General features: G+C 54.8%; 1 protein-coding gene across 4 annotated transcripts; it reads right to left on the bottom strand.

Moving 5' to 3' along the window:
• Positions 1 to 2,005: 2,005 nt before the first annotated feature.
• On the bottom strand, positions 2,006 to 8,319 carry LOC120393528 (zinc finger protein 774-like). 4 transcript variants are annotated; one of them, XM_039518119.1, is made up of 6 exons: positions 8,048 to 8,319; positions 6,220 to 6,609; positions 5,062 to 5,188; positions 4,509 to 4,622; positions 4,136 to 4,249; positions 2,006 to 3,812 (listed from the first exon to the last, which is right to left on the bottom strand). In XM_039518119.1, the coding sequence occupies exons 1-6, from the start codon at positions 8,069 to 8,071 to the stop codon at positions 2,506 to 2,508; spliced, it is 2,076 nt and encodes a 691-aa protein (XP_039374053.1). In that variant the 5' UTR covers positions 8,072 to 8,319; the 3' UTR covers positions 2,006 to 2,505. The 4 variants fall into 4 exon arrangements, with proteins under 4 accessions (XP_039374053.1, XP_039374054.1, XP_039374050.1 ...); XM_039518120.1 differs by lacking the exon at positions 8,048 to 8,319 and adding an exon at positions 7,815 to 7,937; XM_039518116.1 differs by lacking the exon at positions 8,048 to 8,319 and adding an exon at positions 7,713 to 7,842.
• Between the last annotated feature and the right edge of the window lie 4,695 nt (positions 8,320 to 13,014).

The raw sequence follows: 13,014 nt of genomic DNA, 5'->3' as shown, positions 1-13,014 counted from the left end.
CCCAGCAAACACGCCCCGGTGAGCGCCGGGCACCGATGTCCCAGGACCCCTGGCAAGCTGGTGCTGGGCAATGGGGGGATGTGTCCCCACTGTCACCCTCCCCTGCTGCCAGCCAGTGAGATTCCCCCGCGCCCCTGTCTCAAGGCTGACCCCTAGTGGCGGGGGCATTTGCTAGTCCCTCAGCCCCAGGCCGGGGGTGGCAGGCTGTGTCCTACCCTCCGCCCTGGAAGAGTTTTCAGGGTTCGGCAACAGCAGCTCAACACCAGGCACCTCCTCAAAACCAGCCGAGGGGACTGGGACCGGCCACCTGGCGCCCCCCTGCCATTCCTAGGCAAGCCGAGGAGCTGGGCCCCCTAGACTGGAACAGAGGGAGAACAGGGTGTGCAGGCCAACGGGGCCATGCGTAACCACAAGCTTTTCAGGAGCACACGCTGGTGCCTCCATTCACACCAAGTCCTAAACTTCAGGTTAATGCACAAGATTCACTTAAGTGTTTCCTACACCTCTAACAGGAGCACTAATAACAGCCCTGCACTAGTGCCTTCCGCACTCACTGCCTCCGTTTCCCCATCTGTGCAATGGGCATATTCACTGACCTCACAATGCTGGGGGTGTTAATTAATAGGCCTGACCCTGAAAATGGGTCTTTCACCTGACAAGCATTGGGAAAGTGCTAGTGAAACTCAGCTTGTGACAGGAGGAGGTTAGAGTGGAGGCAGCAAGTGGGAGGAGTGGAAATAGACCAGTGGAAAAAACAGAGGTGGGCTGGGTTAGTGACGCTCAGTAAGCAAGTTACACAGGTGGCCGAATGGAAAGCTTGGCAGAAAGGGGCATGGTACAAAACACAGACGTGCACCTGACTTGAAACCAAGGGAAAGACATTTTGTTAGAGGCACCGTGTTCATTCAACTGATATTTACCGAAATGTCTGAATTCCCTCCTTGCCCGCATGGCTTGGCTCATTCAGGAGACACCGTCAGGATTTACTGTCACAACCCAGCAGCTCTTTAGGATGTTTACTGGAAAGGGTACTCCGAAACTATGAGCTGCTCGACCACACCGGAGTGACACCCCCTCCATTTATGAATCTGAATGGATTCGGGCCCCAAACCAAAGAAGCCTGAGCCTGCCTGCTATCAAGCTCTACCTCACCAGAGGAGGAGCTAGGAGCTGCGGGACTCAACTCTCTAGCTCTGCCCTCCTCCTGGGAGGCTCACCTCTCTCTTCTCCCCCCACCGCCACCCCTGTCCCCTTTGCTCCATTCTCCTCCTCACTGCCACCTTCCTCCCATCCCCCCAGTGCTGCCCCTTCCATGCTTTCTTTACTCCATCCAGCTGCTCACTGCAGGCCCTCAGGCCCTCTTGCTTTCACGCTCTCCACGCTGTGGGTCTAATCCTACAAAGTGCTGAGCTGTGCCATCAACTCCCATTGCAGTCAACAGGAGCGGAGCCCACTCAGTATCAGGCTTAGACCGTGCATCTGCCTCCTTCATTCCACCCAGCATAAATCTTCCCTTCCAACGGGGCGGGGAGGAAGTCCCGTTCCGTTCCAGCCGCTGGCCCATAGGTAGGAGTGCTGCTCGTGGCATTTCAGCACCACTGGGCTTTTTAGTCTAGTGCTTCCCTCTCCTGGCTCAGTGGGGCAGCAAAATGAGATGGAACCTGTACCCCTTCTGCATATCCACAAGCCAATGAATAGCTGGCAACACCTCCCAACCTGAGAGCCCCCCCGGGAAAAAGTTCCTATTTATTACCAAAGAGACTTTAAACAGGAGTCAGTTGCACATCATGGCCTATGTTCTTCAGCAGTGACAAGTGATTGGGGGGCCCCCTCAGTTTTCGGTTGGGCCTACGAGAGATCTGATTTTAAGCAAGTGCCAAGCAGTCACCTTCTGAAAAACCAGACTCCTTAAGGCTTCTCCAGCTGGGCTCCCAAAATTTAGACCCTGTTAAGATCATTTTAAATTTGGAAAGCACTTTGGGCTCTACTGATGAAAAGTGCCATGTGAGAACTAGGTAGCTTTATTAAATACCCCTTACAGGATGGTGGCATGAAACTGCCAGCAGTTACAGAACAGTTATCCAGCACTGGCTGTAGGCTGGATATTTAAGGAATTTAGTGGGTTGTTTTAGGCTGCGATTTTCCAAGCAGCCTCAGGGAATGTGATGTCCCGGAGTCGGATGTCTAACTCCAGTAGGGAGACACAGTAGGCGAGGTAACATCTTATCAGACCAACTTCTCTTGGTGAAAGAGACAAGCTTTCCAGCTTGACCTGAAGAAGAGCTCTGTGGGGCTCGAAAGCTTGTCTCTTTCACCAAGAGAAGTTGGTCCAGTTAAAGGAGATTCCCTCACCCACCTTGTCTCTCTCGTATCCTGGGACCAACACAGCTATGACAACACTGCACACTCCTGTAGGTCCAATTGGAAATCCCAGCCTCCCTGTATGTCACATGACGTCAGGACCTGCAAGGCGCTCCCAGCCCAGGGACTCCTGCCCCGTCTCTCTCACACACAAAGAGGTCTAGCCGGGGTTTGTTGCTCAGGGGACAGGGCGCTGCCCATGGGGCAGTGGTTCCCCAGGTGGATTTTCAGATGGCAGTTCAGTGACTGTTTGTAGCGGAAGCTCTTCTCACACTGGGGGCAGCGGTGGAGTCTCTCGCCCGTGTGCACACGCTGGTGCTTCAGCAGGTGGTGCTTGCGGATGAAGCACTTGTCGCACTGGGCGCAGGCGTAGGGCCGCTCCCCGGTGTGGATGCGGAAGTGGTTGGTGAGCTGGGATTTCTCCGTGAAGCGCTTCCCGCACTCCCCGCAGTGGTAGGGCCGCTCCCCCGTGTGGATGCGGAAGTGGCTGGTGAGCTTGGACTTCTCGGTGAAGCTCTTCTGGCAGGTGGGGCACTGGAAGGGGCGCTCGCCCGTGTGCAGCCGCCGGTGATCGACCAGGTAGTACTTCTGGGTGAAGCTCTTCTCGCACTCGGGGCACTGGTAGGGCCGCTCACCCGTGTGCACGCGCTGGTGTTTCAGCAGGTGGTGCTTGCGGATGAAGCGCTTCCCGCACTGGGCGCAGGCGTAGGGCCGCTCACCGGTGTGCGTGCGGTAGTGGTTGGTGAGCTTGGACTTCTCGGTGAAGCTCTTCTCGCAGTCGGTGCACTGGTAGGGCCGCTCCCCCGTGTGGATCCGCTGGTGCCGGACCAGCTGCGAGGGGTGGGTGAAGTTCTTCCCGCAGTCCGTACAGAGCAGCGAGCCCTCGCCCTTCCCTGCATGGAGTCGCTGGTGGACGAGGAGGCTTATCTTCAGCCTGAAGCTCTTCCTGCACTTAGTGCAGGTGTACGGGCCTGTGTGACTGACCTGGTGCTTGAGAAGGCTGGATTTGAGGCTAAAGTTCATCTCGCTCTCAGCGCATTTGTAGGGTTTTGCACCTGCCAGGACCTGGCTTCTCTGGGGATGTAGGAGACTGGATTTCTGACTGAGGCCTTCTCCACATGCTGGAGAAATGCAGACTCCCCCTGCTGTGTGGACTCCCTGGTGCACTGCAAACAACTGCTTACAGACAAAGCTTTCCCCACATTCACTGCATATATACGGCCCCTCTCCTGGGGGACTTTCCTCCTGCTCAGTGGCTGCTGCGAGGCCGCTGAAGTCTCCTCCACATGGAGTGGGCTGGCCCAGGCTGCTTCCTGCAGGGTTTCCCTGCTGGGTCAGTGAGCTGCACTGACTTCCGGGGCTCCATCTCTCAGCAGGTCTCTGGAAATCCTCCTCCGAGCTTCCCTGCGCCCCCCGGGGAAGTTCCGGGACGGCAGCACTGTCCTCATCTGCTGGAATACAAAGGGAATCCAGAGAGGATTTAACAGCAACCTCTTCCCAGGACGTTCCTCATTCACCAGGAAAGCCCAGGAAGGTTTGTGAGTGGAGAGGGTTCCTGGCTGCAGAGTGCCTTGCACACTGCTGGAGCCATACAAACAAATAATCATAAAGCCTCTCCCCCTCCCCCATACTGCCTCACCATAGCTACCTTGTCCTTACATATTTATCACCTTCCCACCCCCATGTTCTGGTCCTCCCGTCTGTGATCTACCTCCACTGCCCAGTCACATCCCTCTCCTCTGCCGGCAAAGCATTTCCTGTGTACATAACTCACCCTTGATGGGCTCCGTAGGGATTTCTCTTTCCACCAAGCCCCCCTGACTCTCAGCACATGGTGTTTCCTCTTGTTTAATCCATGAGCTGTCGCTGGGAGTAGAAGTGGGAGATCCTGTTCACGGGAAGGAGAATGACATTAGGTTTCTCTCACATCCGCTGAACCCTGCAGGGAGGATTTCAGGGCAGATGGCAACATCTGACTGGCGCCAGCACTAGCTGTGAATGGCGAAAACTCCCACAGAGAAGCAACATGTTGATCAAACTCATCAGAAGAGATATAACAACTACAAGAGCCCAGGAAGCTCATGTTAATTTCCTGCCCTTGACGACTTCTTGCTGCTTCCAAGTTGCTCTGGTCAGTTCCTCCTCACCTGTGCTGGGATCCGGCGGAGATTCTCTTTTTTGAGATTCCTGCTGTTCCTGGACTCGAGGCTCTACCCGGGGTTCTGCTGGGGACTCAGCATCAGGCGTGGAAGCAGCATTGTCTGTTCATGGGAAAGAACATTAAGGGGATTAGGGTTTGGTTAATAATTCACTGAGTTCACACCTACAAATCCCCAGAATCTTTAACTAGTTTAAACCAGCCCCTTCCATCACCATAGGCCATGGGTAGCACCCGAGGCAGTAAATGATAGGGTGGCTGCTCTTTTCTTAAGGACAGGGCTGATGTGGGACTGGCTTTGTCTGGGCTCAGGCACTGTGAGCCGATCACAGCCAATGGGGCCTGCAGGATATGCTTTAGGCACCCCCCATCAGGCGTGGGGAGAGAGATCAGGGAGAGGGGCTCCCTACCTCCTTGTGCGTAAGACCAGAGCCTTCCAGAGGCCGGGCTGGCAGGTGCCTACAGCCTGAGCAATATACTGAGGAGCATCTGGCACTTCCAAGATCTGACTGATACTAAAGGAATTTTCAACTCATCTTTACCCAGCGAGTTCAACGTCTCATAGTTGTTCCTCATTGTGTTCTTGTGAAGCTCCTCCCGCCGTTGCTCTAAAACCCCCCACTCCTGCCCGGAGAAACAGCCCGAGACCTCATCGAACTTCACAGGGACCTGAAATCACAAGTGTCACACCCTCAGCACCTCCTGCCCCCACTGGGGAGAGGATTCAGTGCCTCCCCTCCCCAGCACAGCGTCACGCAAACCTCCTTCGTCACCACCTTCAGAGCGTGACGCAGCTCACCCCTGCCTCTCAGTGCCCCCAACGCTCCCGCTCATGCCTGTACTCGGCCCAGTTCCCTCTTCTTAACACTCTGTCAGCTTCTCCGGCTTCTGACGTTATGTCCCTTCTCATGCTGCCCCTTACATCAGGAAAGCGTCCAGCAGGGCGTATGCCAAGCATTCTCCCTCATGCCTTCTCTGAACCCAATACTTCCATCTAGCCTTCTGCTGCTGACTGGGCGTGGCTCTACTCCCCGCTTCGTGCCTTCGCCTGCAATAGTCTGATTGATGTAATGGCAGGTACCTCGCCCCGGCCCCCTCAAACCTCTCCCTGCAAGCAGGGACACCTGCTCGCCGAATCTGTGATCGCTCTATGGGCGGAGACCACGGCGAGGATGCTCTGGACCAATTCCTATCACCTGTTTTCCCTTTACCCCCTTTCCTCCTCTCTCCGGGTGCCGAATCAGCAAGTGCAGCCCTCACTCCTTACGACGGAAAAGACACAAAACCAAAGCCTGGCACTTACTGATCACGGACCAGTGGCATACCAGGAACAGCTGCAGGCTCAGTACTACAGGTTAAGACTCGAGTACCAACGTTCCAATCGATAGCTCTGGACACTTGCTAATTTTCTGTTCTCGTTGCATGGCTCCCTGTACTCACTCCGGACCTGAGAGCCTGTCACAGCACCTTAGCGTAAGACAGAGTGTCTTGTAGTTCTCCCCCTTTGACTGGGCTGGAGATGGGGAGGAGAAGAATGGAGCTAAGGAGCCCTGACCAGTGCTTCGTTGTGCACCAGTGCACCCAGTCTATCCAAGCCATTTTGTAACGTCCTGAATATCCCTGGGCTACACACCCCTGGGACATCTAATAGAGGGGACAGCTTTACTCCTGCCCCTCAGTGCTAGCTGGGATATTGTTACCTTGGGGACTTCTCCCTGCGCGCCTGGGGGAAGTTTTAGGATCCAGACATCTTTTTTCTTCAGCAGGTTCTCCATGTTCTCCAGCCTCCTCTGCAGCAGCCCGTACTCCTGGATCAGAGTTCCCAGCACGGCCCACTTACTCTCCAGCTGGTTCCCAAACTCCACCACTGTCCTCTCACAGCCGACTAGTTTGTTCTCCGCCATCCCCATTCTTCCCTCTAGCGTCAACAGTCGCGTGGCATGTGACTCCATGGTGGTCTCCACCGTTACCTCTGGCCACATGGCAGTTTGTTCCAGCGGCAGCTGCATTTCCGCCTCAGAAGTATGATCAGAGGCAGCCGGGGGCGTTAAAGGCACCGGTTGCTCTGCTGTGACATCCCATTGCGGAGCCTGCTTGCAAGGAGAAAAGAAGAGATTGGCCACAAAGAGAAAGTGCGTAAGGCCCGCTCACGTGTAACAGGCTGCTCCACTCTCTCTGGGCCCGAGAGTCAGTCTTTTAGGGCTGCCTTCCAGATGCAACAACAAAAATGACAACAGACCCTTCTCTGTCAGCCTCATGTGGGTGGGTTTGGGACTCTAACGATATAAACTTCTCAGGCTCGTCACCGACGTACTCGCTACGCCCGCTGATCTGAACCCTTCTTCCACCAGGGGACCTAATTCCGCTGCCGTTTCAAAACAGACGTGGAGCAGGTTCTTGGGGACCACATGCCAGGCCTATCCCACACCAGAGACTCTTACCACTCAGCTGAGTGGCGCTCCATGCGTGACATTTCTCACCACTGGAAAGGGCCAACCATCGCTCCCACGGCCTGCCCATGGGCAGCGTGAGAGGTGTGCAGGGGAGGGAGTAGCAGGGTGGACGGGAGCCTGGAGAAACCCGCAAGATGGGGGTATTGGAGAGGGACCAGGCCAGCCTTTGTTCAAGTGGAAGGAGTGGTAGAGCCTGGAAAGGCCAGTCGGGGGGTAAGACGAGCCTGGAGGCTCTGGTGCTGCCAATATCTGTCTCCTCCTACTCCTCTTCCCTGCTCCTGACAAGCACACGCCAACTGGGCACCAGCGGAAGAGACAGACAGTGTCCAAGCACTCAGTGCTGAGAAAACCCTGCTCGGTCCCTGCTGAGGGCGAGAGACTCTGTGAGCCCGTGTGAGGATGGCATGGATCAGCATCACAGCCCCGGCACCGCAATGGGCAGCCAGGCCTGTGTAAGCAGGTTGACACTGCTGTTGCTAGGCCGCCCCAGAGTGCATGGCCCCCACGTGCTGCACTGCGTGTTGATTATTGGGCACACGACAGCCTGCGGCCGGCGGCCACCCGGGGAGGTGCCTGGATGAGCCCAGAGTGCACGGAAACAAGCTCCATACGGAGGATGGAAAAGGGGCTGAGGAGACACAACTGAGGCGCATTTGCTGCAGCTGGTTCAGATTCGCGTCCCAAACTGGGACAAAACCACTGTTGCGGTTATAATGTAGACGGGACCTCCAGTTCCTCACCCCCTGCAGCCTGAACCCTGCTTGGCTCTCAACCACTTCCTGGCTTCCCCGGGGTGGGACAAAGACCCAGGCCGCCCAGGCACTACCCGACACCGGACAAACCCGAGTCCTCCAGCGGCCCATCTCCCGTGAGGGCCCGAAGCCAGCGGGGCGTGGTGGGAGCGGGGCGCGATCCCTGCTCCCCGCTCCAGCCAGAGCCGGACCCGCCCCGGGGCTCAGCCCCCGCCCGGCCGGGCAGCCCCGCGCCCCCCGCGGCCCGGCTCCCGGGGCCCAGGCCGGGCGGGGCGGGGAGAAGCTCCCGGGGCCCGAGGCTCCCCCGCCCGCCGGGCCCTCACCTGGGCAGCGGCCCGCTCGGCCATGGCCCCCCCGGGGAGGCGGGCGGGGCTTCTCCAGCGGGCCCGGCCCGGCCGAGCTCCGCTCCCGCTCCGGGCTGGGCAGGGTCCCGGCGCCGCCTCGCCACGGGCCGGCCCCGCTGCCGGGCGGAGCAGAGCGAGCGCAGCCGGGAGGGGGGAGGGAGGGAGCCGCGGCCTGGCTGCGGGGCCGGGAGCGGCGGGGCGGAGCGGGGCGGCAGCGGCCCCTGGCGGCGGGTGGGTGTGACCGGAGCCCGGCTCGGGAAGGCGGCGCTGAGGCTCGGGGATTCCAGCGGCACGAACCCGGCCGGGGGCGCTTGGGGCATCCGGGCTTGTCCTGGGACCAGCAGCGGCGGGGCCTGTGCCGAGCATCTGCAAGGCAGCCCCGTCTAGCGGCTAACTAGGCTCTGCTGGTGTCTGTTAGCCAAGGTGCCCAGCCGCCACCCCGGGGTGCCCCTAAGCCGCTGGCTGCCAAGCAGGGACAGGCGGGCAGCTGGATGATTGATTGGTGTGTTCATTCCCTCTGGGCATTGGCCCCTGGGATGGATAGACTGTGGACCTGACCCAGTGTGGCCCTTGCCCGGCCTTCTTAGGCTTGGAAGGATCAGATTTCATAGAATATCAAGGTTGGCAGCAACCTCAGGAGGTTACCTAGTCCAACCCCCTGCTCAAAGCAGGACCAAGCCTCATTTTTTTCCCCAGATCCCTAAATGGCCCCCTCAAGGATTAAACTCACAACCCTGCGTTTAACAGGCCAATGCTCAAACCACCAAGCTATCCCGCCCCTGGATTTTTGTTGGGAAATGTCAATTTCACATACACAGAAACCTACGAGACATGTTCCTATTGTTACTAATGGACTTACAGACAGGCAAAATGAGACAAATGATGCCTGAGAACTGATTAGCGTTTGATTGTAGACGAAGGGGTGTTTGTGTATTTGAACATGTTGACCGTTGGTGTTTAACAGTGATAAAGCGTTATCTTTTTGACTCTCAAATCTGACTGTTGTAAAATAATTACTGGCTGACCCCCCCCCAATATCCAGCAACTATGAACATTTACATTGATCTGAAAACATTTACTACCCCTAACTTTGCTCAACTGCAAAAAATTAAAATCAATAAGTATTGGGGGGGAATACTTTAAAATGAACCTTGATATTATCCAATTATTTAAAAAAAATAAATATCAAATTCTGCCAAGTCTATGGAAAAAGCAGTCAGGACACCATGATTCTCATCTCTATCTGCCACCAACCTGCTGGGGGAATCTTTTGCACAAGTCTCCACTCCGTGGCCTGTTTCCCCTCTGACTGTTTGTCTGTATTTAGATTGTAAGCACAGTGCCCAGGACCCGGCTGGACCATTAATGCTGATATGACTCAGTGTAAAGATAGACATCTAGGAACAAAGAATCTAGGCCATACTCACAGGATGAGGGACTCTATCCTGGGAATCAGTGACTCTGAAAAAGATTTGGGGGTCATGGTGAATAATCAGCTGAGCTCCCAGTGCAATGGGAGCTGTATCTGGCACTGGTGCAACTGCTGCTGGAATCCTGTGTCCAGTTCGGGTGCCCACAATTCAAGAAGGATGCTGATAAATTGGAGAGGGGTCAGAGAAGAGCCATGACAATAATTAAAGGATTAGAAAACCTGCCTTCTAGTGCTTGAGCTCTTTGAGTCTATCTATTTAACTTCACAAAGAGAAGGTTAAGGAGTGACTTGATTTCAGTCTATAAGTATCTACATGGGGAACAAATATTTAATAATGGGCTCGTCAGTCTAGCAGACGAAGGTATAACATGAGCCAATGGCTGGAAATTGAAGCCAGACAAATTCAGATTGAAATAAGGTGTAATTTTTTGAATGGTGAGAATCATTAACCACAAGGGTTGCAGTGGATTCTCCATCACTGACTATGGAGTGTTTGGTGAGAAACCGGGCCGGCTCCAGGCACCAGCCGAGCAAGCTGGCGCTTGGGGCGGCAGATTCTACAGGGCGGCTTCCGCCCAATCCTAGGGCAGCACAGCAGTTTTGTTTTGTTTGCTGCTCCTGCCGCCCTGTAGGGGGCGGAGGAGGGCAGCGCCCTGCAGCAAACTGGGCAGGGCAGCCCGCGTCCTTCCCTCCCCGCCCACCGGAGTGGCACAGAGCCCTCCTGGCAGGTGGTGCGGTGGGAGGGGCCACATGGCGAGCGCCCCGCTGAAGCCCTGGCCGCCCCCTTCTCGCTCTCCCTCCCACTAGACCAGGCGTGCACTCTGCAGCACGGGGAGTCCCCCTGCACCCTGGCTCCGGCTGCCCTGTAGGGTTTTTGTTTTGTTTTTTCCCTGCTTTGCCGGCCGCCCCATTCCCCCGCACACTTTGCCGCTCCAGCCGCACCATTTTTGTTTTGTCCCCCCCCCGCTTTGCCATTCCAGCCGCACCATTTTTTGTTTTGTTCCCCCCCACCCCGTGTTTTGCCGCTTCGGCTGCACCGTGTTTTTTTTTCTTCCCTGCTTTGCTGCTCCGGCACCCCCCCCCCTTTTCTTTTTTTGCGTGGGGTGGCAAAAAAGCCAGAGCCCTGGTAAGAAAGCACTTAGCCCTGCAGTCCTTTCTCTGAGTGCAGTGGCACAGCCTCTCTGCTGCGTGAAGGCTGGTGTGTTCTCAGCAAAGCTCCTCTCTTGCCATGGGCAGCGGTACGGTCTGTGTGGGTTTTGGAGGGCCTGGTGAGCGGGTGTTGCTCAATGAAGCCTTTCCCACACACCATGCAGCGGAAGGGCCTCACCCTGGGTGGGTCCATTTGTGAATGGGGAGATATGATCTAAAGCTAAGGCTTTTCAGGCACCTAGAGTGCTGATCTGGACTCCCCTCCAGGCCTTCTGAGACCCTGCTCTTGGCTAGAGCTTTCCACACAGCTATATGGTTCCTTCACCACAGGAGTCTCCTGATGTTCAATAAAATCCAAGATCATAGAATCATAGAATATCAGGGTTGGAAGGGACCTCAGGAGGTATCTAGTCCAACCCCCTGCTCAAAGCAGGACCAATCCCCAACTAAATCATCCCAGCTAGGGCGTTGTTAAGCCGGGCCTTAAAAACCTGTAAGGAAGGAGATTCCACCACCTCCCTAGGTAGCCCATTCCAGTGCTTCCCCACCCTCCTAGTGAAATAGTGTTTCCTAATATCCAACCTAAACCTCCCCTACTGCAACTTGAGACCATTACTCCTTGTTCTGTCATCTGCCACCACTGAGAACAGTCTAGATCCATCCTCATTGGAACCCCCCTTCAGGTAGTTGAAGGCTGCTATCAAATCCCCCCTCACTCTTCTCTTCTGCAGACTAAACAAGCCCAGTTCCCTCGGCCTCTCCTCATAAGTCATGTGCTCCAGCCTCCTAATAATTTTCATTGCCATCCGCAGGACTCTCTCCAATTTGTCCACATCCCTTCTGTAGTGGGAGGGCCAAAACTGGACACAGTACTCCAGATATGGCCTCTCCAATGCCGAATAGAGGGGAATAATCACTTCCCTTGATCTGCTGGCAACGCTCCTACTAATGCAGCCCAATATGCCATTGGCCTTTTTGGCAACAAGGGCACATTGCTCATATCCAGCTTCTCGTCCACTGTAATATCCAGGTCCTTCTCTGCAGAACTGCCTCTTAGCCAGTCAGTTCCCAGCCTGTAGTGGTGCATGGGATTCTTCCATCCTAAGTGATATGAATATGGCATAACGAAGGTATGTTTTATGCAAGATGGCTCATGTGAGGTATCATTGGAAAGGTTATGATATACCGACTATGATTATTCTATTTGTATACATGTATCATTTCTGTATCTGAAGTTAGGAATATTGACTATGTAACAATTACAACTGTGTTCACACCTGGGGAATGCCCACCAGACAATAGGCAATCAGCCTGAATGGGCCCTTAAGGAGAACAATAGGACTTTGAAGATACTAATCTTGCACCTTCCTGAGAAGCTTCCTGGGATGTTGCTTTGACACTGCAGGGTCATGTGATCGTGTCACCTTGTACGGGACATCATCTTAGACTGCTAGTATTTTTCCACTAGTGGGGGTGGGGATCAAACTGGGAAACAAAGGATTCCTGCTATATGTAAATCCTATTTAAGGCTGGGGAGTGAGTTAATCAGGGTCAGTTCTTCACTGAATCCCAGCCCAAGATGACTGCTAAAAACACCTAAAACTGAACTGGGGAAGAACTGGACCCAGGCTAGAAGTGTGAAAGGAATATCTGGAATTCTAAGCTGCAAGCAAAAGAAGTTTGTCTTCAAGAATCTCTGCAACCTGCTTAAAACAACATTTAGGGTGAGAAATTACTACTTGTAGCTGGTTTCTTTGGTGTAGTAAGCTTAGTTTGTGTGTTTGCTTTATTTGCTCAGTAATCTAATTTGATCCATTTACTATTCCTTATAATCACTTAAAATCTATTCCTTGTAGTTAATAAATTTTTGTTTTCTATAAACCAGTTTGTGCAATTCAGAATGGTGGGGCTGGGGGGGACGCTATGCATATCTTCCTCCACATTGAGGGAGGGGGTGATTTTCCTGAGCTTACACTGTACAGAATTCTGGGTTTGCACCCCAGAGGGGGGTGTGCATTTGAGTCCTGGGCAATCCCCAAGCTGAGTCTTCCCACACAGAGCTGATTTCAGTGTCTGTGTCTTCCTGCAGCTGGGCATGTCCCTACCTGTGTGTGTGCTTGCTAGAGGAGGCTTGCAGGCCTGGCACAGCAGGACAGGGTGAGGGAGCCCAGGCTGGTGGAATGGGTGGTCTCACTGGGACCCCAGTATGTCAGGTGGCACCCCGGAGTGGATGGCAATCCATCACAAGATTTTCCAAAGGGTAGAGCAGGAAATGACCCATGGGAGTTCAGAGAAACAGCAGACTGACAGGACTGGAAAGATCCCCAAGGAATCTGCTCGGCATAAGAGGTTGCAGTGAACTCCT

The sequence above is a fragment of the Mauremys reevesii genome, unplaced genomic scaffold, assembly GCF_016161935.1.
Source record: "Mauremys reevesii isolate NIE-2019 unplaced genomic scaffold, ASM1616193v1 Contig22, whole genome shotgun sequence".
Classification (NCBI taxonomy): Eukaryota; Metazoa; Chordata; order Testudines; family Geoemydidae; genus Mauremys; species Mauremys reevesii.
This window is presented reverse-complemented; position numbering and strand designations above follow the sequence as displayed.